At 44.0% G+C, this 10497-nt stretch overlaps 1 protein-coding gene across 3 annotated transcripts in view; it reads right to left on the reverse strand.

Annotated features, from left to right (window-relative positions):
* The window catches only part of Bcap31 (B-cell receptor-associated protein 31), a 32126-nt gene that overhangs the window by 20308 nt on the left and 1321 nt on the right, over window positions 1-10497 (reverse strand). The window contains exons 1-4 of one of the 3 annotated variants that reach the window (NM_001004224.1): window positions 10107-10150; window positions 8793-8928; window positions 7667-7767; window positions 1413-1560 (exon numbers count right to left, since the gene is read on the reverse strand). In NM_001004224.1, coding sequence (NP_001004224.1) covers window positions 1413-1560; window positions 7667-7767; window positions 8793-8884 — 341 coding nt within the window. In that variant the 5' untranslated portion in view covers window positions 8885-8928; window positions 10107-10150. Of the gene's footprint in view, window positions 1-1412; window positions 1561-7666; window positions 7768-8792; window positions 8929-10106; window positions 10151-10290; window positions 10429-10497 lie in introns of those variants that run through there. The other 2 variants (XM_087599239.1, XM_087599238.1) reach the window with 2 other exon arrangements.

Below are 10497 nucleotides of genomic sequence, written 5' to 3' on the forward strand. Positions count from 1 at the left end.
AAATTCCCTTAAACAGTAAATCTTGAGTCTTTTGACCCAAAGCCAGGTGGAAATTATAATATTTGAACCTAACATGAGAATCCATACATTCAGGGTATCATTGTCTGAATAGTCTCTAAAATTCATGTGTTGAGCTAAATCTCCTTTGTGGTGATAATAAGAGGTAGAGCCTACTGGGAAATCATTAAGCTTTGAGGGGTTCTGTCCTCATAAATGAATTAGTATCTTATAAAGGTCCACAGGAAACTAGCACAGGCTTTTTATGCTGTTACCATGTAAGAACAGTGTTCTTCCCCTCCAGAATAATGCAGTATCAAGGTACCATTTCAGAAGCAGAAAACAACCCTCACTAGACACCAAGCCTGTCCAAGCCTTGACATGAACAAATGGACTAAGATAATTGGTCCTGAACTACAGAACAAACAACATTTTAGGTTTGTTTTGTTCTGTTGTTCTAAGGAACAAACCCAAGGTCTTGCATACAACAGCAAGTACTGGTCTATATTCCCAGCCTATTACTGATACCTTCTTAATACTGTCACAGAGCCTGAGCATGTCTGCCTATTTCTCTGCTAGGCCCTTGGATGAAAATGGAAGCAGAAAACAGGGCTTTGACTCTAATAGGCATTTTCTACTCATTTGTTCTTATCCAATTAGCCACCCTTATAGCCTTGGAAGAAATGCTGAGAAATGCTCAAGGCGCCACAGGTCACAACATGCTCTTAAATACAAATTTACACAAGAGAAGGCCCTGGGGACTAGGTCAGTTTTAATCCATTCATGCTACTTCTGCCCACTTTACCCACCTCAGTACCCCAAATACAAAAGGCCCCAACCCAATTAGTCCCTTATAAGATGGGGTCCAAAGATCCATTCCCAGAGGGAAAGCTTTGCCACTTTAATCTATAAACAAATGGAACACAAGATAGTAATAAATTTAACCTACACCAAAATGTGGTAAGATGGAGTTTTCCACCATGAGAGTACACAGCTTTAATTTCATCACTTGAGAGGCAGAGGTAGGTGAATCTTAATGAGTCTAAGGCCAGCCTGATTTACATAATGAGTTCCAGGGCAGCCAATGATACAATTGAGACAGACAGACAGACAGACAGACAGACAGACGCGCGCGCGCGCACACACACACACACACACACACACACACACACACACGAACTAGTAATGTCTTCTGGAATTTGTTCTACCCCTTACCCCACCCCCCACCCCCACCTCACCCATTTCCTTGCTGCCTCTGGAAGTCAGGGGGCAACTGTATAGTTTATCAAACACAAGCTGGGTCTTTGGGCCTAGGATACATAGAGGAGTTAAAGCCACAAGAGCAGAACAAACACATCTCTATATATCCCTACAAGCTCAAGGCTTCCTCAAGCTCCTGGTCCCTCTCTACTCACAAGGACAGCAGCAAGGAAAAGCCAGCAATATAGAGATTCCTCTGAGCACGGAAAAGCTTCATGTGGAAGTGCTCCATGGCACCTGGATTGTTCTGGAGGTTCACCTTTTCTGTTACATCATCATATTTCCGGATCTCACGTACAGCATCTACGGTAGAACAGAGATGGGCACTTGGATATTACTTTGATTAGGAAAACAGGTAGGAAGATAAGCCAGACTCATCCTTCAAATCCATCTTCTTCATTAGTACTAATTCTACACATATCCTTTATGGGAGGCTTTATCAAAAGTTGCCAGAACATTCTCCTCTTAACTGTTTACACATCAAGCCCCACCTTACTCTAGTTAGATTATGTGTGTGCACTACACTTCAAGATGCTCTTCAAGGTTGAAGTAATGGAGACAGATTCCCTTTCATATGATGCTTCCAACCTCAGTTTGTTGTTTTCTCTCAAGTTGAAGTGCCAGGCACTCAACTGATAAGTCAGAGGTCCTGCTGGTAGAATGCTCACAAGAACTGTTCAGGAGGCATGGGCTACAATGTGCATTATTATGTTTTACTTTATTAAAAAAGAACTTCATGAGCTAAGGTTATGGCTCTGTGAGTGAAAGTACTTGCCATCCAGCCTGACCACCTGAGTTTAATCTCCAGGACCCATAAGGTAGAAAGACGGAACCAACTCTTTTACTACTTGTCTTCTGACCTCTGCATGTACACTGTGGCATGCATGTGTTCCCCATCCCTGATAAACTGTAATTAAAGTTTTTAAAGATGAATTCATGCTCATCAAAAATTCAAACAACAAAACTGTAAAAAAAAAACTCTTAATATAGTCACCTACTGCTGGGTATCTATACATGTAAATACAGAGCTATCAGATTTAAAGTCAATTGTCACATGGCACTTTGTTGTCTGCTTTGTAACATATATTTGTCACTGAAATTATCTTCAATCTGTGTTTCCTGTCCATCTTTTTCACAGCAGACTACGAATTGAGAGCAAAAGAATTCTCCTTTATATCCTCTAGAGTTTACCACAAGGCATATAGCAGATAGTCTACTGTGAGTAAGCAACCTCTGCTCCCACAAGAGCCACTGTCAGATGCATAATGGTCTGGCTTAATAATACATGTCCTCAGAATCTTTGATCTGTAATGCAGAAATGGAACCTTAGTATATCTACTAATCTCCCCAATCCCTTACCTCAAGAAAGTGTTCTAGAGGCTTGGTGGCAAACACCTTTAATCCCAGTACTTGGGAGGTTGAGGCAGGCAAATCTCTGAGTTTGAAGCCAACCTGATCTATGTAGGGAGTTCCATAGCAGTTAAGGCTACACAATGAAACACTAATTCCCACTGACAACAAGAACAAAGGAACATATTTTTTAAAAAATCAATACATAAAAATCTACCTTAAGAGTTGAGGATAGGGGTTGGGGATTTAGCTCAGTGGTAGAGCGCTTGCCTAGCAAGTGCAAGGCCCTGGGTTCGGTCCCCAGCTCGGGGGGGGGGGGGGGGAGTTGAGAATAGTGGTACATACCCATAAACAGGCCTTTGAGAGACTGAGGTATGAAGGTCACAACTTAGTAGCTAGCCAAGGCTACAAGATGAGGCCCTGCCTCAAAACAACAACAAATAATCTACCAGAAGGTTCTTAACACACCTCAATGTGAGACAAGCAAGATATCATTGTCTGGGTACTGTTCAGTTTGTTGAGACTACACAACAATGTATCTTTGTGTTAAATCTGTGCCATGAAGCACTCCCAATGCTGCCATAAACTGGTATAACAGAACTGGAAGAAAATAAAAAAACATTCATACCCTCAGGTTCAGCAATTCTATCTCTATGAATTTATCTCACAGAATCATTTGTATAAAAATGCAAGGGTGCCTATAAAGTAGGAATTAAGCTATGGTATAATTATGGGAGAATTAAAGAACGCAATTGCTACCAAAAGATGTCTAAGGTACAATATGTAAGTGGAAAAAGCACCATCCAAAAGCATGATTTTACACGATTCCAAGTTGTAAATATTTCAACATATAACTAAGTATTCATGACAGTTATCTGTGTGATATATGTTACAAGGGATTGTGTTTAATTTTTGTATTTAAAAATTATGCGAGCCCAGAAGAAAGCCAGGCCAGGCCTGGGGCTTGCCAGACAGACTCAGCCCCCACCTCTCCCCCAACAGGCTACCAGGCCTGGATTCCCCAACAGATGCCGAGATAAAGAACAGTTTACTTTCTGGATTGGACCTCACTCAAGGACCACCGTAAGAGTCATGTGTGGGGGTTGGGGATTTAGCTCAGTGGTAGAGCGCTTGCCTAGGAAGTGCAAGGCCCTGGATTCGGTCCCCAGCTCCGAAAAAAAGAACCAAAAAAAAAAAAAAGAGTCATGTGTGAGTAAGTGGTTGTGATGCAGCCTGTGGGCAGGTTGATGTCTGTGGACCATGCTGCTGCGCCCCTCCTCCCCCCACTGGGGGGTTATATTGGTATGAGTGGCCTGCCCTGCCACGAGACGCCATGGTGATGCCCAGGCTGTGCTGCCTCCAAGGGTCATGTCTGGATGTGTGATTCTACTGTGGCAGGAGGTGGGGTGGGGGAGTGGGAGGTGGTGGGTGTATGTTTGTGGCCTGTGCTGTGGTCAGAAATCATGCGGAAACCCATGGTCTGTAAGGAGTAAGGAAGCTACTTGGGCAGTGATATCTATGGCTGCAGAGGCACACTTGAGAGGAAGGGGCATGGAAGACTGCTGTGATCACCCCCTCCTCCTCAAAAAAAGGAACAACCTAAAAAGGAAGTCACCAAAGAGAACTCGCAAGCACTGTGATGTGGATGCTGAAGTGTAGCTCTCCACAGTGGATGGCTTCTGGCAGGGGTGAGGAACGACTCAGCTTTCCTTAGGGGACTGGGAGATTAACCATGTTCCAGTGAGCATACGCACAACACAAATTGGACTTGTTTTATTTTATTATTATTTCTATTTTGTTGGGGGAGATCACAATGTTTGGGAGGTGTGCTGCAGTTTCTCTCCACTTCCAAGGACTCACACTGGTTGGCAGAGTGATGTCAGCTGAGACAGACTCACATGCCCAGACAAGACCCATGGAAGACACATGATGTTTGCAGGGTATAAATAGGACTCGGTGGACATTGCAGAAGCTGAGCTAGTCTTATAGACCTAGCCGTTGGTCTCTGGATTCTCTGAGAGAGGGACAGCTGAGAACTCCCTCCTGGTCCCCCCTGCTGACTCATACATGCCGAGTCCTGGCTGTCTCTGCTAGGTGCCACTGCTGCTGATTCCTGTTTGCTATCCTGACTACTGAACTGGACTCCTTGCATATCTACAAGGTGTTTGCAAGTGGATCGAGCTGCCACTGCTCACCTGTGAACTGAACAGCTGATTCCCAGACAACATAGATGGGAGTTGCTCCAAAGAACCTTTCTAAACAGGTCCACTTCTCCCCATACCCTTTCTTTTCTACTATCTCTGGTGGGTGGTGGGCTACAAGAGAGGTTAAGGGTTTAAGAACCATCATTAAAAATAAGATTTGAAAAAATTAAAGTTACAGAGGTGATAAAGTTAGGTATGGGGTATAGGGGAATATGATCAAAGTATATTATATACGTGTATGAAAATATAAAAAAATTATGCATTATTTTCATAATTAGAAAACAAGCTAAAAAGTATTTTGCTTTTTTACTTTGTTACTTATATTTAGAAATCCTATCATTCCAAGGACCTTGTTAAATAACCAAGAGGAGACTTAGAATGAGAAACACTGTGTACTATCAACCCAAGAACAGAAGCAGAACCCAGTTCTTCCTCTTAGTCAACAGGAGTAAACCTATCCCTCTTTACCACTATCTCTCCCAGAAAGACCTGATCTAGGTTCCTCCCAGTGAGGAAGGGATATGGCTGATGATGCCCACTATCTTCACAGTATTGTTATCAACCAGCACCTCTATCTGTAGAAGGTGTGTAGACTTTTCTAGGTTATGCTTTTTAAATTATCTTTATGTGTACAGTGTGCACATGCATATTTGTATATGGATACAAGTGCGAATGTGTCCGAGGACACCTGTGGAAAGAAGTCAGAGGACAACTTCAAGTATCAGTCCTTGCCTTCTACCTTGTTTAAGACAGGACCTGCCAAGCTTCCAGGGATTCATCTCTCTGTAGGAGTTCTGGGATTGTAGAGGCTCACACCCAACATCTGGCTTTTATATGGGGTCTGGAAACTTGAAATCTAATCCTCATGCTTGCACAGCAAGTGCTTTTATCCAATGAGCCATCTTCCTATCCTCCTAGGTTATGCTTCTAAGTAGAAAGCTGTAGAAAATTACTGGTCATCAGAACCATATTTGTCCCTAGAATTCCCAAGCTGACACCTGCAGATCCCTGATCTCCAAAAACAAGTTCTTGTCAGTCAAATAGTAGCTTCTAGATAAATCTCTCTCTGGCCCACTAAAATGTACTAGGAAATCAAAGACACTAGTTAGGACAAGACTGACAAAATAATCCCAACATGTGCCTGGACTCTACATTTCTTGGCTCTACCTGAACACAAAAGCAAGCATACAAGCCTATTTAAAAAATAACTTGGCATTTCATGAAGTTCAACTCTAAGCAACATCTGCACCGCCCCCCCATCAGTTCTTATCCCAGAAGCTGCCCAAGCCCTAAGTGGAAAAAGCTGCCTCTTAGAATCTTGTTAAGCATTTCAAGAGGTTATATAAGGAGCTGGCATCCAACAGCTTTGCCTAGGAACCTACAGGCCACATGTTGCCTGTTCAGAGAAGTTCTGCCTGTACAAATCCCATCAAGCACTGAACACTAAAGGGAAATGTTGGGCTGGAGAGATGGTTCAGTGGTTAAGAGCATTGACTGCTCTACCAGAGGACCTGAGTTCAAATCCCAGCAACCACATGGTGGCTCACAACCATATGTAATAGTGATATGATGCCCTCTTCTGGTGTGTCTAAAGACAGCTACAGTGTACTTGTAAACATAAAGTAAATCAGCTAGTAGATGGGGCTGTGCACAACAATAACCACATTCTATCCGGATGTGTTTCTGCTAGGAACTTGAAGGAAGGAGTATTCTATGCCTAAGTGGACATCACATCTCTGAAACAGGATGCCATGTTTCACAGCAGAGTCAAGGAAAGGGGAAGTAGTCCAAGTAGGGAAACATACTTATTGCTTACTATAGCAAAACAACACTCAATAGCCAGACAAGAGCTTTACTAGTTCCTTGTCTCTATGTGAGCCAACTACCACCTCACTATAGAATGTTTTCCCCATCCATCTTTTTTATTTTTTGAGACAGGGTCTTTCTATATAGCCCTAGCTATCTACAACTTTCTATATAAACCAGGCTGGTCTCAAACTTACAAATATCCGAGCAGCCAATGATGGCATACATCTTTAATCCCAGCACTCAGGAGACAGAGGCAGGCAGATCTCTGTGAGTTTGAAGCCAGCCTGGTCTACAGATTAAATTCCAGGACAGCCAGGGCTACACAGAGAAACCCTGTTTTGAAAAACAACAAAACAAACAAAACATCAAACTCACAAAGATTCACCTGCTATAAAGGTATGCACCACCACTCTTGTCTCCCTCAAACTTGGTTGTTCAGTTCTGTACTTGGAAGCCCTGTGTCCACAGACATGCTGGTACATATATGTAACCCCAGTAGGCACACACCTTTTTAATTTCAGAACTTAGAAAGCAGAAGCAGGAGGATCTCTATGAATTCAAGGCCATTCTGGTCTACAGAGCAAGTTCCATGAGAGCCAGGGAGAGACTGTCTCAAAAAAATAATAACAATGATAAATAAAAGTAAAAGATAAAATAATTTTTAAAAAAGGAAGCCTGCTGTTAGTCTTCAAGGGAGAAGACTATACTACTATCTACATGCCAGTAAGCAGCACTGTTTTGATCAGGGTCACAGACCAATTAGCTTCTTTTAGTATCAGTTCTAAAATAACTAGGGTAGGGTACCTTGGTAACAAATGTGGTCATAAGAGTATATAAAGGCCATTGAGTATAAGTCCATAAGAATTGCTATAGGAACCTCTTGAAATGAAGGTCCTGCTAATAGCAAGCACCTCCTTAACAGATTATCAAAAAGGCACTTAATGAGCTTGTTTCTGAGGAAGCTTGTTTTCCAATGTAGCACAGATCTTTAGAAGCCATGACATAGGATCTGATCAGGTAGCAACCTCCTGCTGCAGCTCACTCACCAATGACCAACAGCACAAGGATGACGATGAGAACCACAAAGAAAGTGTTGCCATAGGTCACTACCAACTCAACCAGCCGAGATTTAAAAATCTTCTGCCATCTGTGAAAGAAATGAAGACAGATATTGAAGAAAATGAACTTTTGCAATCTAAACCCTAAGTGAATGAAAGGACAGATTGGCCAAGAGGCCCCATACAAAATCAGTCTCAGTTACTGCTTATGTCACCATGTCCAGATTTTACATGGATGATTGAGATGAAACTCAGATCTTGAGTTTATACTTACTTGTTCAGCAAGCACTTTACTTACAGAGCCATCTCCATAATCCTTTTCCTTTTCAGACAGTGTCTATAGCTCAAGCTAACCTCAAATTTGTTACAGAGCCAAGACAGGCCTTGAACTCCTAATCCTGCCCTCACCTCGTAAGTGGTAGAACAAAGTTAGTTGGTCCTACAGAGCATCCAAGACTAAAATAGTTCCATCAGGGTTTTGGTCTCTGCTTTCTGTGAATTAAATGTCAATGTGGGTTTTGGCAAGACTATTCCTTAGGTATTATTAACTATGGTGATTTTATAACACCCTAATTTAAATAGAAATAGTATTGATGTACTATAAATGATTTAAAAATTAATATCTAAATAACTTAGAAAATCCTGTTTTTTATTAAAAGGGAATATGGCTTCATCCTTCATAGGCTGATAAATGCTCATGAGCCTACTAAGCAATGCCAGTAGGAGCTGGTTAGGAGGTCAAAAGTCAGCAAATCAGCAACAATGTAAGCCAATGGTGCAAGTATTCTAGTTTCCACACAACTATTCCCCACAGCCCTGAGGCCCAAGAATAGGCAAGAGAATATTACTCAAAAAATTGAAGATATATCTTTCTTTGCAAAGACCAGAAGACAGTGTGCACAAGAATGCAACTGAAGAGGTGACAAAGCAAAACAGTGTTCAGGATTGGTGATAAAAAAAATCATACTCCTGCCACCTTTACCCAAGACAGGTTTTACTTGTTTCCATGTAGCCTCAATTTCAGGGTCCACCAATTCTGCACACAGAAACTACAAGGTTCAGGGTTTGATAGCACCTTCCTCATATGCTTGCTTTGTTGCTCCAATAGCCATACCTTTTGGGAGAAATGAAGGGAATGCAGAGAAGCAACACAGCAAAGACCTCTGCGTAGAGGAAGGTGGCAACTGCAGTCCACTGCAGACTCATCCTGTGACTTAAAGGTTTCCAACAGATGGATAGGAGCTTGTTTCCTGACAGGGCACAGAAGAAACAGGAGGAACCATGAGAGCTGAGAAGTCAAGGACATCTAGTTCAGGGGCCTTGGAAAGGCTAGGGTTGCCACTCTTCACAACAGACCACAGGACTCTGCTTCAGAGCTTTTAAAACCCTGGTTGAAACAGGGCTTAACCCAACAGCAGATACTTGACCAATGATGCTAACCAGGCAACAAACTTCCCTGGACAGTTACTTTTGACCCTCCAGCAAGTGTGTCACTATGACTAGGTACTTTTGTTGATAATTCCTTTCCCTGGTGAGTCCAAGAGACTTAGACCTGTTTAACTTAAGAAAATGTTTCTCGTAAGAATAGGAGGACCTTCTCAGCACCCACCAGGCTCCCCTCCAAGGCTAGTCTTGTATAACTAAGAAAATGTTTCACATAAGAACAGTACATAAAAAGGAGGGCCTTCTCAGCACCCATCAGGCTTCCTTCCAAGTCTAGAAGCCTCTGCTGCAGGAGCTACATGTCTTTCGGTCGCTGCTACAGTGTGACTGGGACTGCAGTGTTCATACATGTATCTTCTGCAAACGCCACCGCTTAAGCCTCTGTACAAGAAAGGAGGCCCATTTCCTCCAACGCTTATGAGGGGCAGATAAACCTAGCAGCCTCCAGCCTCCTCCTCCTAAAGCTGCTTTTTGAGAATTAAACAGGCCTTCAGAATGCTTCCACGAATTCACAGGGTGTAAGGCCTTCACATACATACTCTCAAAAGGCCCACAAGAGCGACTCCTAGAGGGCGAGAATCCAGGCCAAAAGCAAATACAGGTTTCCACAGAGCACGTCAAGGCCTTACTCGGAGAAAGTTCCAGAACCAGAAAAGTCTCTCCCGAAGCCAAGAGACCTCCCTGCATCCTAGTAAGCCACAACGCCTAAGTCCATCGCTCCAGATGGCCTTCGAGGAGCTGGCCCTACCTGGGCAGCTCTTCCGGGTGGGACTTCTCCACTGCACCCCCCTCGCGCCCCCTAGAGTCCGGCTCCACCTGCCTCCACAACATCCCTCTGCCTGATCCCGTCCTAAACTTACAAGGCCCGGATCCCTACACTTCCCAGAACCCAGTCTTTGTGGGATGCTCGCTTTCCTCCCTCATGAGGGGACTCAGGAGAACCTCGGTGGTCCTAAAGTCAGCCATGCACGCGGACGCAGCTTACCGAGTTTCAGCCTACGCGCACGCCCCACTGCAACTACCAAACTCTCACCAAAGCTCAGATCCGCCCCCTAGCCCACGGCCGGAAACCGGAAACGTGCGTCGGGCCCCGCCCAAAATCGTCCTGAGGCCCCTAACGACTCCGCCCATTGTCGTTTCCCGCCCCGCCCTTAGGCGCGGCTAGTTACCAAGGTCTTGAAAGGAAGTAGAGGTTGGCAGCTGAATGCCTCGCCTCCGACACTTCGGACATGCAGGGGTGGAGCTTGGAGGAGACTTGGCGGGAAGGCTAAGGCCGCTTCTCTAGCCTACGCGGACATGCTTCGTCTCTGTAGTCAGAGAGGGGGAGGGACCCAGCGGTAGGGCGAGAACGGGGTGGGGCGCCCCTAGCCCGGACT

Source organism: Rattus norvegicus, chromosome X (assembly GCF_021556685.1).
Source record: "Rattus norvegicus strain SHRSP/BbbUtx chromosome X, alternate assembly SHRSP_T2T, whole genome shotgun sequence".
Lineage (NCBI taxonomy): Eukaryota > Metazoa > Chordata > Mammalia > Rodentia > Muridae > Rattus > Rattus norvegicus.